Consider the following 19,993-nt stretch of genomic DNA (forward strand, 5'->3'; position numbering starts at 1 on the left):
TCTACATACCCTATGAAGCTGAAATTTCCTGTTGGAGACAAGGTGGAAGAAGTCAAGGGTGATCAATACACAACACGAAAATGCTACGTGGAAGTAATAAAAAGCAGCAGAAAGATGGAGGTGGACCCTCCCAACAAGGAAACCAGTCAAGGTTTTATCCAATAGGATGATCAGAAGGGCGTTGTTCCCACTAGTCTCCAACCGGATGAAAAACTACTAAGTATACAGCTGGTACCTAGAGAGCCAAATAGGATCACCAAGATCGGTTTCCAGATGAGTCCAGAACTAGTAGGATAATTAATCATCTTTTTTACAGCAAAACATTGAAGTTTTTGCTTGGACCGCCAGTGATCTCGTAGGGATTGATCCTAATAGCTATACATAGTCTGAACTTAGGTCTAGCCTCCCCCTCGGCAGCTGAGTTTTGCACTAGCAGGACAATTAACCATCTTTTTACAACAGAATGTTAACGTCTTTGCTTGGACAGCTAGCAACCTCGTGGGTATTGATTCTAGTATAGTTGTACACAGTCTAAACCTAGATCCAACCTTCCCTCAGTAAAGCAAAAGAAGAGGCATTTTGGGCCTAAGAAAGATAAAAGCATACAGAAAGAGGTAAGTAAGTTGTTGTTAGTTGGATATATCAAGGAAATCCAGTTCCCAGAGTGGTTATTCAAAGTGGTTCTAGTACCCAAATCAGGTAACAAGTGGCGCATGTGTGTTGACTTTCGAGATGTCAACAAAGCATGTCCAAAGATTTCTACCTTTTACCTCACATAGACCAGCTGGTGGATTCCACTTCTGGCCATAAATTATTAAGTCTAATGGATACTTCGCAGGTTTGTCACCAGATAATGCTTAACCCTAATGACCAAAAGCGAGTTACCTTCATCACATCAGGGGGAATCTATTGCTATGTTGTTATACTTTTTGGGTTACAAATGCAAGTGCTACATATCAATGTTTAGTGGACCATATGTTTTGAGAACAACTAGGATGTAACATGGAGGTATATGTCAATGACATGCTGGTGAAGAGCCGGCTGGTGGAGCAACACCCTGTATCTCTACTTAGCAGTAGAACAGCAGGCAGTTAGCTCTGTGCTCATCAAAGAGGAGAAAGGTCACCAAATGACAGTCTATTAGGTAAGCAAAGTATTGCATGGGGCCAAACAATGGTACTTTGAGGTAAAGCTAAAACCTCAGGAAGAATGATCAAGTGGATTATCGAGATCAGTGAGTATGATATTTCTTATCAGCCCAGGTCAGTTGTAAAAGCTCAAGCTTTGGGTGAATTCATAAATGAGCCACGCTCGTGGATGAGGACGAAGGAAACTGGTTGTTGAATGCGGATGACTCTTCCACTCTTACTGGCAGTAGAGTTGGAGTGGTGCTCACCGGCCGGGAAGGTGATGAACTAGAATATGCTCTGCGTTTCTACTTTAAAGCCTTAAATAATAAGGCCGAATATGAAGCTCTAATTGCAGGTATAAGGATGGCTTTGGATGCAGGAGCTAAGAGTTTAATCACCTACTCCGATTCCCAGCTGGTGACAAATCAGTTGGAGGGTAAATATGAAATTAAGGAAGACAGGATGAAAGAGTACCTTTAGGAAATAGATGAGCCTATTAGTCGGTTGAAGAACTTTCAGCTGCACCAAATCCTGCGGACAGGAAACACTAAAGCGGACTATTTAGCCGATTAGCTAGCTCCCTGGTAGATTGTAACATTCGCACTGTTACTGTAAGAACCCTTGTTAAAAATTCCCTTGAAAGTGACATAACTATCGTGCAGATCGAAATGGATTGGAACAAACCCCTTTTAGACTACCTCATAGAAGGTCCTTCTTGTTGATGAAATAGATGCAGCCCGATTAAAGAGCAGGGCAACCAAGTTTTCTTTATTAGAGGTATCCTATATAAGCGTAATTTCACTCAACCTTATCTCTGATGCTTGTCAACAGAGGAAGGTAGGAACATATTACAGGAAATACATGAAGGAGTTTGTGGATCTCACATAGGTGGCGCGACTTTGGCAAACAAAACTCTACGAGTAGGAAACCATAAGCATGCCCCACTAATCCACGTTCCAGTTGAACCTTTCAAGGCCATATTAGCACCTTGCCCATTCTCTCAATGGAGAATAGACATAGTTGGACCTTTCTCCACTGCACCAAGATAGCGAAAATTCTTTCTCGCAGCAGTAGACTACTTCAGCAAGTGGGTGGAGTCGAAATCTCTAGCCCGGATCACTTAATATGAAGTGATAAAATTCCTTTGGAAAAATATAATTTGCAGGTATAGCTTACCTCGCGTTATTATTTCTAACAATAATCGTCAATTTTAGGGCTGGAAGATTCAAGATTGGTGTGCCGATCGGGGCATCCAACAATGCTTCACATCCGTAACCTATCCTCAAGCTAACGAGCAGGTTGAGTTCAATTGTATCCTAATTCAAGGGATCAAGACAAAGTTAGAGCAAGCAAGTGAACAATGGGTAGAGGCACTGCCTGGCATGCTGTGGTCATACAAAATTACTCCTTGTTCCACTATAGGAGAAACTCCTTTCAATCTAGTATACGAATCAGAGGTAGTTATCTCGGTTAAAGCTGAGCTGGAAACCTTCAGGATCCAGAATTATGAACTAGGAAAACAATGACAACTTACTTCAAACTAATCTGACCTGATAGACAAAGTGCTAGAAGATGCTTGTGCCCGCAGGAAAAGGTACAAATAGAGAGTACTCAATGCTTATAATCGACAAGTACTTAGAAGAAGAGAATTCCATGTGGGAGATTTGGTATTGCGACGATCTAGCGCTCTTGGGTCAGTTGGGAAGCTAGCACCCAAGGAGACGCTGAAATTCCTTGGACTTCTCGAAATCTACTAGCCGGCTGGCCCATAGCTCATAAAATTTCTACTTTTCCTCCTCAGTATATGGTAGTCCTGAAGCTTTAACACCGCCTGCTCCAAACGATCATGAAGACTCAATATTTCAGACTTAAAATGAACAATGTCGGCCTCATGCTTGCGCTCTTTCTCCTGTAACTCCTTCTCTAGCTCTTCCACTTTGCTCTAGGTCTCCTCCACAACAGGCCCTCCATACTCTAACAGGTTCCCAATCAATAGGACAGTTTGCAAGTTAAATAGACCCATCAAGTCAGCATATATTGAAATTAAACTTTCTTACTCCTCACCTTACTAGCATATGAGACCAACGAATTCATGACTTGATCGTGATGAAAAGTCTCCAGGAAGGTCCTGGGGGAGCAAGGAGTCCCTTCAAAATATCAATAGCCCGCTCTCACCCTCATCTTTCAGCAGGTAGGAGATCATTAAAGCTGAGTTTTCTCTCTTTTTATTTGCATGGTTGAGGAACGGAGAGTGCCAGCGCGAGTAGAAGGCTTGGCGTAGGAGGAGCAAAGGAGCCTGATTTCTTATCAGGGGGCGACATGGGTTCTACTTGACGTTTTTCCTTAGGATCACCAATGGAAGCCGAACTTGTAGGAGTCGAGGAAGGACTTTTAGATGATGAACTCTTGGATGAAGAACCAATCCCAATTTTCTTTCCCTCGCCCGAAGCCTTGTCCTGCAACAACTTGTTGAACATGTTGACTACAGGAAACGTAGGATATTAGTACAATATAATGCAAATTGAAAAAGCATATAAATGAAAAATCAGGAATATAAGAGGATTATACCAGCAGTAGTATGCAGAACAACCTCTTTGGGACTCAGAGCGTAATGAAAGAGAAGAGCCGAATGAACAAGCTCACGGTGGTAATAATGGAAAGTGTTTAAGCATTCTAATAAAGCTTGGAAAGCAACAAGACACTTGCGAGTGGAATACTTAGGAAAACCGGGAGCAACTGGAACCCATTCTATAAGAAAAGACCACGAGGTGAAATTAAGTGGCAAAATGTGTCTCACCTAAATTGCTCACTAAAATATAAAATCCGGCAAGGATGTTGAAAGCTTTGGGAACGAGTTGGTTCAGGGGGATCTTGAATAGACACTTCAATAAAGAAGGATAGTATAGGAAATCATAATCCAGCCTCCAGCTGGGCTACATAGAAGCTTACGAAAATCAGGAGGAGAGAGCGCTCAGATGGAGCAGGGACCTAAATCAGAAAATCATCAGGTATCCTGAACCTAGCTCTATTCATACCTAAATCTTCCTCCTTTATGCAGGAGGGAAAAACCCTATAGGATGCAGCACCAGACGCGACCACTATGTCCTTGGTTTTCCTTCTCTCTGACTCTTCCCTAGATATGTGTTTTCTACTACTCTCTTCTTTCTCACCTCTTTCCTCTTGGTGGTTGGATTGGAATTAATAGAGAGGGCTTCCACGCCCCCCTAAAAAATGATTAAAAATTTTCAAAAAGAATAAGAAACTTACCTATAGATGAAGGCACTGCAAGATGGTAACGGGAAGAAGAGAGCTTATGAAATCAAAGGAATAGAGATTACCCTAACTTCAGATACAGGAAAAAGGAGAAACTTTCTTTTTACCTTAGAATGAGAATGGTAAAAATAAAAACATAAGGAAAATCCTTTATATATGATTTCTTATGAATAGTCCTTCTACTTAAGGACTCAAGCAGACTGCTATCTTCTCCCACTAACTGTGCGAGCTTCCAAGGAAGTTTGAAAATAAGACTCTTCTCCTTCTCTTTTTGCAATCATTATCATTAAAAGCTATCTCCTCTTTTGCAGGTGTAAATTAAAAATTTGAAATCATACTTCCACATGAAAAAGGAGGAAACTCGATAAGCTCTATCTGCCCCACTGATAAGTAGGGAGAAATATCTCTCTTATTTGCAGGATATCTTACCCACTCTAGCAATCCAAACCTACAACTTGCAATCGGGGGGGGGGGGGGGGGAGTGATGATGCCCCTAAAATTATCGGGCTAAGCCCACAAGCTAGGCGTATTAGCCCATCCGACTAAGAGTCCAGCTGACTCATGAATAGGATGGATAAAGCCCATTAGTAAGACGGAAAAAATCCATCACCAGGGAAGAGACGCCCACAGGCTTACCTGCTACTTTAGTAAGATGGTAGACCAAAGAAATAAACTCATTTCAGTCGGACACGTCATCATAAAGCTGGGAGGACATATTATATGGCTTGTTGACACATTTGTACATGTCATCCTAAAAGATCTCCAGGGAGTTCCAAGTAAATAGGTGACAAACTAGCTGGGAAATCTACAAATAAAAAACTCCCAAATTTTAGGCAGACTTGACCGAGTTTAGTCCAGCTCACGTATTTCAGTCAATATTTATTGAAATTACCAATAGTTTGTTGCAGATGATAGCCAACTTAAAGACTTTTCTAATGATGTATAGAGATCTCAGTATTGACCCCCTATCCAAATATGTACAAGCCTATAAATAGAGGCTTGTGCAGGCTTCTGGTAACAACACACTTATTCTCAAATTCTCAATTTCCTGCACTACTCTCTCTCGGTCCCTAGGCTATTTCAGCTTACAATTTGCACTCTACACGAATATTCATCATTTTTAATTATATCTCACCATTATTTTCATTTATCTCAAGTTTTCTTTTTATTTTTATTTAATCCATTACTGACTTAAGCATCGAAGTGCTAACCTCTCTTTTACAGGACTAGTCCTTCAATAACCTTAGGATTTTCTTAAAGATCCTTCGACTTTGTTGCTGTGGCCAAATTTCTGGTATGCATCAGATAAAATTCCATAGTTATTCTCGATTGACTTATTATTGATTATAGCAGTTCAAATAAAATTTTTATCATGAAATTCCCCTTATGCATCTTTATCATGCATGTGAGGAGGTATAACTTCATCGTTATAAAGGTAGTTTAGAAAAAAAAAAAAAATTGACCTACAATAAGTCAAACAATCAAATTTTATTAAGTTTTTTTTAATATCAATAAATTTAGTAAATTTAACTAATGAATGAACCTATTTGTTAGACTAATAGAAACTTTAAAGATACTAAATATAATTTTTTAATCGATATGAAATATTTATGGTATTACACCGAACCTAAAAAAAAAAAAGTATAATTATTCCTTAATTATTCTACGGGTCCTTTTTAGGGGAAGCCCCTTCTAATTGACAAGCTTAATCTGATACTATAATTACACAGAAATGGGATATTTTTGTAAAATTGCAATTACTAAGCTCTCATTATACGTAGCATCGTCAAGAATTGGTCCGGAGACAAGAATTCAGCGTCTCCTGTCACATAACGTAGCAAACAATCCAGCATCAGAGCACCGTTCAAGCAATGCTATTAGCAGCAATAGATCCTTCTCAATCCACTCTTTGATTTTCGTAATTCTGATAGCCAATGGATTTCTGGCAGAGAGCTCGCAGCTTCGCGGAGGAAGCCGCCAAGAAATCGCAGGAGCTGACCCAGGGCATCGCCTCGGCCAACCTCTCTGGCGTCGTATTGGAGGCCTCTAAGCGCTCCAAGGAGTTGGCTGCCGAGGCGTCCAAGAAGTCCAAGGAACTCGCCGCCGAGGCTCTCAAGCGTGCCGATCAGATCACCGCTCAAATTCCGCCCGCGGCCGTCGCGCTGACTAATCTCGTCGATGCGGCTGCTCAGAAGGGCGGCATTGAGGCGGCTGATCTCGAGAAGTACGGGATTACGGATGACTTGAGGGAGTTTGTCAAAGGAATTACCATGAATACTTTCCAGGATTTCCCGCTTGAAGGTGTTGTACTCTAATATATTACTGCTTGATTTTGTTTATCTGCTTTCTGATTGGGTTAATTGTTTCTTCATTCGGCGAATGTGGCTTGTTTGTTTGTTTTCAAGTTGACCCAATGACACAATTATTGATGCTTGTTGGTACTCGGTAGGTCAGCAGTCAGCTTATACTGGTATTTCCCGCTTGAAGATGTTGTACTACAATGTACAACTACTTGATCTGTCTGCCTTTAGTTCAAATATCTCAGTGTTGATAAATTTATTTATGATGGCGATGGGAATAGACTAGCTAGTAAATTTAATTTGCGCAGTGAATAAGTTGTGTTGGTGGTGTTGTTACAAATAGTTGTTAAGACCTTTTGAAAGAGGATGCAGATGTGCTGCTTTTTGTGCTGGATTCAATCTAACTGATAGGAGAAAACACAAATGTCAAAATGGGAGGCAATTTGAATATGTATATCACCAAAAGAGCACTGATAGAGATTTTGAAGATGCTTCCTTTGCCTGGTCATGTGAGGTTGATGCTGATTTCATTTGTTGTAGTAATGGGTGGGAAAACATTCTTTGTATTACTCAAGTTTCACTTTAGCCACCAAAAAAACTCTATAATTCTGGGTAGCATCTTTCATCACCCAAGTGCAGGGGAAGAAGGCGATTATTTTCATTCAACTTTCACTTTAGTGACTGAAAGAGCACTCATGTTACAGAAGTAGCTTGGTTCATAAGCTAAGTTCAGCAAAAGTGTCACTTCTTAGGCTAAATTTTACTGGAAAGACTTCGGGCAGAAGGCTAGCACATGATGTAGAAATGAGAGGATTCTGGTGATGCAAGTGGGGTCATGTAATTCAGTTTTTCTTCTGGAATTATAACCAAAACAAATTTCTTATGGTTTAGCTTAACTTTTGCAAACAATAAGAAATTTTATCTAAAATATGATTAGTTGAGATGATATTGTAAGATTAATGCACTATATACCATTGATTTAGCTCAACTTTACTAGCACTAAGAATTTCATTTAAATACCATGATCTCAGATGATCCTTTGAGGTTAATCATTAAGATAAGACTCATGGTTTTTATAATTCATAGCTAAGTATGCATGGAAGAGCTCGCATTTTAACTTGCACCTGAGACATGGAAAACTCAGCCTCTAGCTTTCTTGAAGAAGGTGAGCAATTAAGTTCCTTATTTAAGTCAAAAGTCTTCAGTACTGAATAATCCAAGATATGTGCATCAAATCACTATATTATGCAGCTTCTTCAGAACTACTAGCAAAAAAGGTACTTGAGACATCATCTATATGTGGATCAGGAAACAGTCTTACTGTGAATGGGATAGTTGCTTTTGGTTTATTAGTCTACATAGTTCCTGTCTGTATTTATGGATCTCATGTGGAACACTAAAAGATCTTTTCTTTTATTTAGTTTGTGCATTGAATTTTTGATTAATGGAACTTCTACATTATAGCACCACCATATTGGAGTTTCAGCATATAGCTATCTCATTTATTTAAAATGGGAGGAAAAGAATTTACTCACAACTTAGAGAAAGGAGAAAAGAGAAAGAAAAGAAAAGACAAAGAGAAAAGAACGAATTTTATGCAAGGATCAAACAAATACAACATACTCTCAATTCCATAGGATAATAAACTCTTCCAAAAAAATACTGCATATGTAAATTTATGCACTTAACAGGCTTTTCCTTGTTAGATCGAGGAATAGGACTCTGGAGTAGGGTACTAATTAGTCATCTAGGAGTTGCCTAGATAACGGAGCACTCTATTTAAAACTGAAATAGAAGTATAATCTTACACTCACTTTCATAATTGAACGTTACTCTTGCTCCGAAAAATGACTAGTGTACTCTATTTTGCATGTGTTTTTGTTTCAAGTTTTTTGATGGGCCAACGGTATTGTTATAGTTAGAAAATTTGTGTTTATGTTTTGTGCTACTTTTCAATGCAGTTTTGTTATTATCAGATTCGTAGTTACTTTTATGCTGGAATATGCCTAAACATAAAGTCGTTTTCCAGTTTCTATTCATGCATTTCTAATTCTGATGCAAAAACTTATGTCAACCAGCAATTCTTATGTGCAGACGACTCAGAGGTGTCTGACATTCCTGCGGTTTCAAATGTTCGACAGGATCTCACGGAGTGGCAAGAAAAGCATGCGAAGCTTGTGCTCTCGACAGTGAAGGTTAGTATCATTTGTGATCCCAAGGTATATATTTCCAGCCAGAAACCTTCATGAGGTGCTGGACAATTATTCTCATGTTTCTCCGTACAGTCAGATACAAGTTCAATTATAGCATGCCACCTGTGTTTCAATGTCATCATATTGCCTGATGTAGCAGAACTTGGATTATGTGGTTCAGATAGTCCGTGTCTTTTACTTGCTACCTTAACTAAGAAGAGCTAAAAAATTTTCGGCCTGAGTCGAGCCGGCTTGAGCTTGAGCTCGAGCCTAAGTATTTGTGTTTGAAAGCTCACGAGCTTTTTTCTATTTTTAAACATTTATATAATTTTTTGTATTTTTTAAGCATTTTTATATATTTAACTACATAATCAATATTATATCAAATTCATATTCAAAATTCATAATATATTATAATTTTATTTATTCAATATGTCATATTTTAATTTTAGATAATAATCAAATATGCTATTTTTATTTATATTATCAAATATCTATCTAAACAATCTTAATCAATAATTTAGTTTTTGATAATTTTGTTTTGTAAATAATTATTTAATATAATGCATATGAATTTCGTTGTTATATTTTATTATCAGTTTTTAACCTCTTGTACTTTTGTAAATTAATTAGTTCAAACAATTAACTTATAATGTTTTATATTTATTTATAAATATATATCTGTACAAAGATACATACTATGTAATATTTCTCTTTTACTGCTTGTAAACTTATATTGAAATTTGATGATCCCCATGAATTAATCTAATGATACTAATAACAATGATATTTACTTATTTTTATTGGTATTGCACTATATATATATATATATCTAAAATGAGATCAATCACTACGTGGTCTAAACCTTTTTTTTCTTTTAAGAATTGAAAGATATAAAAATTAAAATTGCTATCATCATATTTTAAAAATGTATTTTCATGACCATTGTCATTAATTTTACTTTTAGAAAATAACTTATGTTTATCTATTTTAGTAAAATTAATATATTAAGTCATTTCAATTACTAAAAAAACTATTTTTGACAAATATATTTTTAAAATACATATTATAAGTATTATTAAATTCTTTTAATAATTTATTAATATTTCTTTATTTGGTACATATATATAACTATACAAAATTATGTGAAAGTATTTAGTTAATTTAATGTATATTTTCTATACTTTTACTAATTATGTTACTATATGTATAATAAAGATATTATAAAATCATATATTCATAATATTAGATTAAAATATTGTAGCATATGTTTCTGTAACACCTTTTATAATTAATATTTAATATTATATATATTAATAATATATTTTTATTAACAAAACTAAAAAATAAAATATGAGCAATGAGAATAGGCATTTCAGTCTCTCTTCACCAAAGACTCCTGGAACCATAAAAATTGATTCATTTGAAAGATAGTGAAGATACTAAAACTATCACTTTTAATGCCTGTCTTCTTTCTCGCACCTTGCAACATATTATGCACCTTTGCACCTGTACCAGTAGTTGAAATCACTAGAACCTTCCAGATGCCATCATGAATTCTACACATAAAAAAGTATGGCCAACATGACCTACCCTTCCACCACCAACCGCTTTCCATATCTATCCATACCACCATCGAAAATCATGGAGTTCTTCATATATGATAGTAATAGACTTCAACCATTATGGATTCCTCATCCAATGCTGGCTGGCTATGGGAACCTCCATGCTCAATACTCAGAAAGTATCACAGAAAAGACAACCTGATGAAGGGGATAATGCAGGTGTAAAAAGAGCAATGAAGAGTCGGGTTTCGTTATTTCAAATATACTTTGTAAGTGACAAGCTACCATGCTCCTTTTCTTGAACTTGGGCCTGGTTTGGCTGTAAATGAAGTGTAGCATGGCGTTTGTGATTTTTGGAAGTAGCAGTGATGGTTATATACATGTGGTTATTGCTATGTCACATATTGGTGAAAAGTAGCTATCTTCCGCTAGCAATGGCTCAATTCTATTTCTTGCCTGAGATTGAAGTCGGTCATCGATGAGTGGACTGTTTGTGGTTTCAGCTGGTTGGCTTTTTTCAATTCACCATATATGGGTGGAAATGGTGATGACTGTGATAATGGCTATAACAGTAATGATGCAGTGGACGTGCTAGTATTGGTATGTTATAAAATATTCCTTGTCAGAGTTGAAATATGGCTTGGTTATGTTGGACAACCTTGGGACTAGTCTTCAGTTGTTGCTATTTTGATGGGAAAATACTCAAGAGTTAACGCAATTAAGAGAATATATTTGACCATTTCCATATTCTGGTGGACTGGATCAAGCGTGGTTCCCTGAATCCGCGGGACTTATAAGTTTTAGTTGATGCTTCTGCCTGAAGGATTGATTGGGATTTGATGATTTATGTTGATAGGACTAATGCTAGCTCGTTCCATATATTGAACAAAGGTCCAAATTGCTGAAGACAAAGGCAACAAGGATAGATCACAAGGCATCTTACTTGGGATTTGAATGCATTGTGATGAAAGGAGCTCTAAGCTTGTCCCTTTATAATCTATCTCCAACATATTGATAGATGAAGTACAGTATTTTATACTCATAATCCTTGAGGGATTGTAGATTCTTCTGGAGAAAAAATAATTTTCTCACAGAGGATAATTGCTTGACATGGAAAATCGTGGTCTCTCAAGGAAATCTAGAAATTGCATGATTTCCGACAAAGTATAGCTGCTTTGAACTAAAGATACTTGAATAATTTGGTTTATAGCTAGCCAACTATAATAAACTTGTTAAAATCTGGGGTGGTGACTATAAGAGCATGGTGAGAGCTTCTATTGCCAAACCCATCCCCTCGTCATATTTGCTTTTTGTTGAGCTTTGTTTATCAGCATCACTTTGTCATTTAGTTATTGAACTACTCTAAGGCGTTATTTCATATTTCTTCGAAGCTGTGATAGTGGCACTGGTTCCAGTTATGTTCGTTATTGTGGTACCAAATACGGGATATATTGAGAATATTGTGGGGGCAATTTTATAATATTCCATTTCTGATATCACCCACGTCTCTTTGAATATAAGACGTACTGCCATTTCATTAAACATATATATTGATCTGCGGTGATTAATAAGTTTAGAAAGATCTTGCATAATCATCAAGACAACCTTGGAACACACTAACACACACAACAGAGACTAATCTTATCATTTTGGCCTTTCAATAAGAATGAACATTATGAGCTTGCAAAGGCTTATGTCCTAGAATTAGGTAACTGTATTAATATTTTTCATCTCTTCAGGAAATCTCAAAGCTAAGGTATCAGTTATGCCCACGTGTGATGAAAGAGAGGAAGTTTTGGAGGATCTACTTCATCCTGGTTAACAGTCATGTTGCACCGTAAGTAATTCACTCCGGCAGTAGAGTTTTTAGTTCCAAATTTTTTGGTGTCATTTATATTAAAATCCTAATGTCTAATTCTAATTTGATTTTTCAGATAATTTAATGAAATAGCTGTTCGTATACTTAATTAGTTTTATGTCTTGTATTCTTTCTCATCTCTATATCTTGGTCTAAGATTAGAATTGTGATTCTGAACGTGTTACTGATAATTTTGCAGCTGAATTAGGTGCCTTTGGTGTCCTTGCCACTTTTGTATTTGATGATGAATGATGCCTTGTTTCTTGCTTAACTAAGCTTCTTTAAGCCGGAACTCAATATGGTTCTAAATGATGGTTTGCTGGATTTATCAACCTATGTTAGGTTAATGATAAATTTTATTCAGTCTTATGACAGTCCAAAACTGAAATTATAAAACAATTTCAAGAGTGTAGTTTGGGGGGTCAGTCAGAAATTCATGCACATTGGGAACTGATGTGAAAGCTTGTGAATTATCTGTTATCTTCTCAAATTATACTAAACTGTTTTTGTTCCTTGAACATGTTTTGGTGAAACTGTTCGCCAGAAAGTTCAACCTTTTTCCTTCAGAGTCTCCTAGTTTTAGATATTACATAATATTTGGATTTACTTCTTTTACATTGCACTCTAAAAGAGAATCAGTTATACAATTCCAAATCACATTTCAAGTCGGTCTGATGTGTACACTTTATGTTGTTGATAAAGGCCACATAAAGATTCTCTACTCAACTGAATATACATAAAAATTCCTTTCCTTCTAGAACATGGTCCTTTTTGATGTTTAAATAACAATGAAAATTGTTCAAATTAAGTTTATTGCTGGAAAATTTCAATGACAGATATACAAAGAAGTCAATATTTCAGTAATTAAGTGATATATATTTAGGAGAATTATCCTGTGTGCTAGTTGTTGAACTAATCAAATGGAAATAATAATGCATAAAGAAACAAATGCTACAAATTGGGAAAATGGAGCAGTGTTAATTTGGCTACATGCCTAAAAATCCAATCTATTAATAAATATAAATGTTGTAACCAAATTGATAAATGAATTTGCAATTAGTCATTTCTATTGCTTCATTAGAATTATGTGTGGTGTTAAATTCTCTTCATTTAATACTAGCCTAGTCTTATCTCAGAAATTATTTAGCATGGGCCCTAAGACTTATTAGGTCAATCTGGTGAGTTGAATCATTGCACATGAAACCTCCTTCACTCTAATGGAATTCTAGCGTTTTCTATTACCTGGACGTAAACAAATGTTCTCTTTGTAAATTAGGTTTGCCAATCATGTTATCGAAAAGGAACTGTGTTGAAATGTTCTTTTTAGTTGTTATGCAAACGAGAACAGTTAGACAGCCTTGAATATATCATTAAGTTGGATATGTTCCCACCATTTGCTAATTCCATTTTGTTTTATGTTTGGATGCATCTTGACTCATCTATACCAAAGAATTTGCTTTGGTATTTTTACTGAATCCTTCTGATTAATTTTGTTTCAATTTTTTTGTTGGCTAATTTTCAGTAAGAACCTGAACATTCTGATCCATGCATCTATTCAGATTTCCATGAACATAGGATTAGAATCTTACAAAGGAACTGCTCCATGAGCAAAGGATTACTATTATACAAAAGAACTATTTAGCTTCTTAGTGCATTTTGTTGGACACGTAGTACTGTTTCAATGCATGATTCTGTAAGTTGCCGACCTACATATGGCGTCTATATAGTACAATGATACACCATAATGATACTACAATATTATTCCAGCAACTTATGAATACTTCTTATTCACAATCATTCCCTCCATTTTCTGCCCAAAAAGCAAAGAAAAATTTGATAGGAGATTGAACTAATACTATTTCTTTGGCTTAGTATCTCAGCACCCTAGAACTATGCTGCATTCCTGAGCTTGCCAAGATCCATCTTTTGGTATCTATCATGTTACAAATAGATACTTGATGGATGCAGGCAATTTTGGTACAGAATGTACCTATATATATGATAAGAAAAAGGAAATAATGCAGTATAACCAGTTGGGGAAACCAAAAGGAACCTATACTCATATACCAAAATACAAAACCAAATACCATGAATCTCTCTCTCTCTTTCTTTCTCTTTCTCTTTTGTATCCATCCAGACAAATCTTCTCTCTTTTGTATTTTTCAACTGTGTTTGCGTGTATTTCTCCATTTTTTCTTTATGTAATGGTATAGCAAATTACCTAGTCTAGAGGCTGAAGCTTATTATGTATGCTTTTAATTTTAACTGTATTTTCTATGTAGCTGGAAATATTTTCAGGTTGATGGGTATGGTTATGGTACTAATACCATTTTGATGTTTTAGCTTAGATGATGTTGGGAACACTCCAAACTTCTTTAGGCCCCTCTCTCCCTCTCTATGTTTCTGCTATCTAAGAGTGTCTGTATCCATATGCCCATGTTGCACGTCTTGGATAATGGGGTTATTGTTTGAATGCATCTAAATTATCACTCTTCTTCAGATATGAAAAACGCTACGCCGAAGATGTAAAGCTCAAAGCTGAAGAAAAGGTAGAAGATATTGCAGTAAAGGAAGATTCATCAGATGAAAAATCTTCTAAGACAGCAGATGAGACTTCAAAACAGAAAAGCAATAATGTGAGGTCAGCAGCTTCTGAGCAGGATTTGGATGTGTTTCTTCTTGGTGACCTCGAGGATGGTGATGATGGTCCAGGTACACTATAGGCCCATAAATCACTGGCTGTAAATTGCTAATAAATCAGTGCACATGCTTTTTTTGCTATTTCTTCAGACAGCCTCGGATGTTCACCCTCTTTCGTCTTTCTTGTTCTATCTTTTGTGTGTTCTCTCCTGGATTGATATTATTGTTTGTCAAGCTCATTGTGTTCTACCCTTGGTCGACATGCATCCTTGTATGCATTAAAATATTTGCACGAAAACTACCTAAGAACTGTTTTCATCTCTGTTGTTGATTTGGAGTTGTGAATACAAACTATAAATTCTCTAGCTTTTGGCTGCCTTAGCTGCTGTGATCATTTTTTCTTTTACATTTTAGAAAACTAAAGTATCGGCTTGCTAGTTGGGATGCAAGACTTTAATTGCTACCCCAAAACAAATTGGCTTCTCATGTTTATTTCAATTCTGATGAATTATCCACAAACATCAAGCAAGAAACCAAGCACATTTCTAGTATTAGAATAAATGAAAGCCAGTGCAACTCTCAAAATTGGAGATTAATATATCCTGTTCAATTTTCAAGTAATTAAACATCCTTGGCATGTAATACTCAGAGTTTCATCAATTAGCATGTACTGTTTTCTAGCAAGAAGCAAAGATCAAACTTGTTGATCATACCTCTTAAATTTTTTGAATTTTGTAAAGTTTATTGTACTATCCACCCGTTGAGTTTACCATCCGTTCATCTATAATTCTCAATTATGAGCCAAAAAGGAAAATCCCTTTCTTTTATATTGATTTAGGCACATAAAATCCGTTCTCTTGTGTTGATTGTCTTTCTCGTTTCAGATGATGATGGCAATGACGGCCTTGATGATGATTTTGACAAGATATAGCTTGGTAAGTGTAGTAGTTATCTGTTCTCTTCTGCTGTTCCTTACACTTCTGTATTACTTTTTTGTGCCGTACTCCAAAAGATTTGTTCTCTTAAGGGAAGCTTGTGTTCCGATGTAAAAGCATTCTGCTTTTAATATTCTTTCTTCTCCCTTATATACCTATATTTTCGACGAGCATTTATGCAATTCGAAATCTTATGTTTGTATGTGTTCCAGTTAAATTTAAGCAATGCCGAGAAGTGATTAATTTCTCAAATAATTGTCTAATGTTTCTTGTGTAAGTTGGTTTCTGGTTTTCATTCTACATTTTCTAACTAGATTTTGGATTTTAGAGAGGAAATATTTGAAAGAAATACTTTCTTGTTTTTGGCATTCAAGAAAATATAGTGTAAGAAATGATGATGAAATGTGACATTTATATGCTTCTTTTGTCATTGATTCCTTTTATTCAGTACAGAAAGATAGTATGGGACTGACCTGTGCCTATTTTCTGGAGGGCGTGTTTGGCTAAACTTGGCTTGTAAGATGTTATAAGCTCGTAAATTTCGTAACATATTTTTTGAGTTTATAACTTGGTAGATTTTATTTTAAATAACTCTCTGATATAATAAAATTACGAACTAATTATGTCATTAACGATACTTTAGAATTAATTTGAAAAAAAAAAATGAGCTGACTTGTTAAGAGTTTTAAAATAAGCGAGAAGCTTCTTACTTTTTCAAAAAAAGTATGTGAGTTCTAAGTATCTCATTTTTTTAACTAAAATAAGCTTCATTTTCAAAAATTTACCAAACACTCTGTGATGTACAACCTATTCTTTTTATATTTTATTTGGTATAAGGCATTGATTTTAGAAAATAATGTCTAAGCTCTATTTCTATTCATCAGTTTTTAAAAGCATCAATGTCTTTTTGAATTTTGGTAACACAAAATTATCCCTGTAAAATTGTTTAAGGATAAAGATGCAAATTTAATATTATTATTTTAAGTTTTATTTAAATAATAATTCTCTTTGATAAATTATATTAATTTCATACATTTAACTTAGACTGTGTTTTGTAATAAAATTTTGGTTTCATTGAACTATATAGATTCATTTATAAATATTTTAATTTATTTTATTAAATATATTTCTTGATGCATGTATATGAATGATATTCTTTAAAAAAGTATAGAAATTGCTTCATGGGAAATGATCTGATTTTTATGTAAGTTGCAACATGTTTAAGCTTTGGTGTAACTGTGTTAGTAATAAAAAGTTCAAAATTGAAGCCTCTTATTCCTAGTTCTTGTCAAGGCATAATAAGGCCATCAAAGTAGACATTTTTTCTCCAAATACAAAGTTTTTACCTCCTATAAAACTATGTATATATTTAATTTTTTTATTGAGTATTTTAAATTTTTAATATACACTTATTACTTATACTGGTGGCAGAAGCATTTTTTAACTAAACAATCGATCAAATATTATAAAATGAAATAGTTTAAATGTCTATAAATATCAAATTGTTAATAAAATTAATTAATTGAAGAAAATAGTCACTTGCAAAAGAAATAAATATAAGTAGGAGCATTTTTGGAAATCCATATTTATACAAATGGTAATTAGTTTAGGGGTAATATTCTTAATAAACTAGCGGAATGAGAACACTCGATGTGTCTGCGAACTAGGGATGGAAATTTATAAATTATGGGTAGAAATAATTAACAAATACAATAAAAAATGGGATATTTTAGAAGTTCAATATTTGACACACCAAATTGATGTTAGTAAATTGTGGTAGAAAATAAATTGGGTGCTCCGATTCACTAACTATCCTTCTGAAAAATTGGAACCAAATTTAGGCAGGTAGTTGTGTGAAACTCCCCTTTTGTTAGGCGTCTTGATAGAACTGATTGACATTCATTAACATTGGCTTCAATTGTTGATGAAATTTAACTCAATTAGTAAAGTTGAGGCCTCATAATTTTAAGGTCATAGATTCGAATTCTACCAATATTTGAGATGTTATTCTACTTTAGCGATTGTAATCGATTTATTCAATAAATAAGAGTTCATTATTTTTATTTAAAAAAAAAAAAAGAAGATTGCCTCCAATTCTAACACACTTTATGTAAGTTTAAAATGTTCCAATTCATACTTAGAAAGGGTCAAATGTAACAATCTCTATGTGAAATAAAAATCGACAAATTTGGGATCGAATAATTCAGCTAGACTCAAGTAATTGAGTGAAGACATTTGTTTTTCAACGCTGTCTGTATAGAGTAAGCATTCATTGGTGTGGTTTTTCTTTTTTTTTTCTTTGGATTAAGGACGTTTCTCTTTTCGAATTTGTTCTCCAAATTGAAATCTTTACCCGCCACTCAGATGCTCTACGAAAACAAACATACAAAGAAAAGTTTCAATCAGAAAAGAAATTCAATTTAAAAGTGCAGTCCTGTAGCTGTAGTTGAAATCGCACATTGGTTTAGGCACAACAAATAGAACAAACATATATAAACGGAAAACACAAAATCTTCCAACTTCTGTACTAACCCCGCGGTGCGACACAAAGGCCAATAGCAACACTGATGAGGCATCCAAACAGCAGCAACGCCCACCTCGCAAGAATATCATCACTGAAAGTTTCTGAGATGAGAAAATTCAGTTGAGAGGTTGAAGAAACATGGATAGTGAGAAAGTGACAGGGGAGAGAGTTGGTAAATTAATACACCGTATGCATGAGGATAATTTTGTCCGATCCATACCTAAGAAGACTTAAATGCAACAGACCTCTAATATGTGTTTTCTATGTATGAGTGAGGAAACTAAACACTCCAAGAATTTAGAGGCAAGAGAATAGACTTTAAAATTCGTTCGTCACTGAATGCACTATTTAAACATGATTGTCGATGAGAGCTAACTCAATTTGATCGAGCTGAGGCCTCGTAACTCTAAGGTTATAGGTTCGAACCTCATCAAAATGTGAGATGTTATTTTATTTTAATAGTAGGTGTTGGTAATATGATTAGTATATAGTTGTTAGATGTAACTATTTGAAATTGATGATTGGTTTATTTGTTTGGTTTTTGGTCAGGGTTAGAGTTCCTATTTATATAAGCCTGTTAATGGGCGGATATCTCCCTATCCGGACCTAATCAATATCTATAGCAATCTTTTCATATCCTACACATACCCTACTATATAATATATACCCGAATTATACCCAAAAGAATTGGGTAGAGTTTCTGTCTTGCCCATTGGAGATCCACTTAATTTTATCTCTTTTCACAATATATTTAAGTTTACATTCAAGCCAAACAATTATGTTACTAAATATTAGTAATTTTCATGACCCATCGGTCGATAAAATAAAATTAATTACTTAAATTTCAATAGGTGCAAATTAATCATCGTTGAAATTTAAATAATGAACTTGATTTTGTCCAAATGATAGACCAATATTTATTTAAATAAGAATTTTAAACTTGTTCAAATAATGAACTGATAATATTAATTAATTATGAAATTAAGACAAGTTCAAAATAAAAATGAAAACATAAGAGTTGATAAAAACAAAATGAAATTAAGTTTATCTAACTTTCATTTAAATCTCTCAAGTATCATTTGAATTTGCATTTGCATTCAGCCTTGATTTGATGAATTTTTAATACTTTGACTTAAAATAAAAGTTATTTATTTTGTATATTACTCAAATTTAACTAAATTATATTTCATCAGTATTTTTTTTATTTATTACATGTCAAGTTAAATTTTGCTTAAATTGATCATAAATTAATTTTGAGTGATTACAAAATTAATATGAAAAGTTCTAGTATATTTCGTCAAAATTTTAATAAGTAATTACTATAAATAAAAATCTATACTGAAATAATTATATACTATTTATTTTTTTAAATATAAAATAAATTTAATTGATTGATTTATTAAAAGTTTACAAATTCAATTTTAAATTAATTTATACATGAACATCTTTGGGCATTAGGTTATATCAATACCCATGGATATTTTAGGATATTAAGCCATTACCCATACCTATGGACATTTTAGGATATTAGACCATTTTAGGATATTAGACCCCATTGATATCCAGTGATTTAATT

General features: G+C 34.5%; 1 protein-coding gene across 1 annotated transcript; it reads left to right on the plus strand.

Annotated features, from left to right (window-relative positions):
- LOC105157989 lies at positions 6,137 to 16,097 on the plus strand. The gene is made up of 5 exons (XM_011074571.2): positions 6,137 to 6,704; positions 8,798 to 8,898; positions 12,200 to 12,297; positions 14,819 to 15,030; positions 15,843 to 16,097. The coding sequence occupies exons 1-5, from the start codon at positions 6,338 to 6,340 to the stop codon at positions 15,887 to 15,889; spliced, it is 825 nt and encodes a 274-aa protein (XP_011072873.1). The 5' UTR covers positions 6,137 to 6,337; the 3' UTR covers positions 15,890 to 16,097.

Source organism: Sesamum indicum, linkage group LG3 (assembly GCF_000512975.1).
Source record: "Sesamum indicum cultivar Zhongzhi No. 13 linkage group LG3, S_indicum_v1.0, whole genome shotgun sequence".
Classification (NCBI taxonomy): Eukaryota; Viridiplantae; Streptophyta; class Magnoliopsida; order Lamiales; family Pedaliaceae; genus Sesamum; species Sesamum indicum.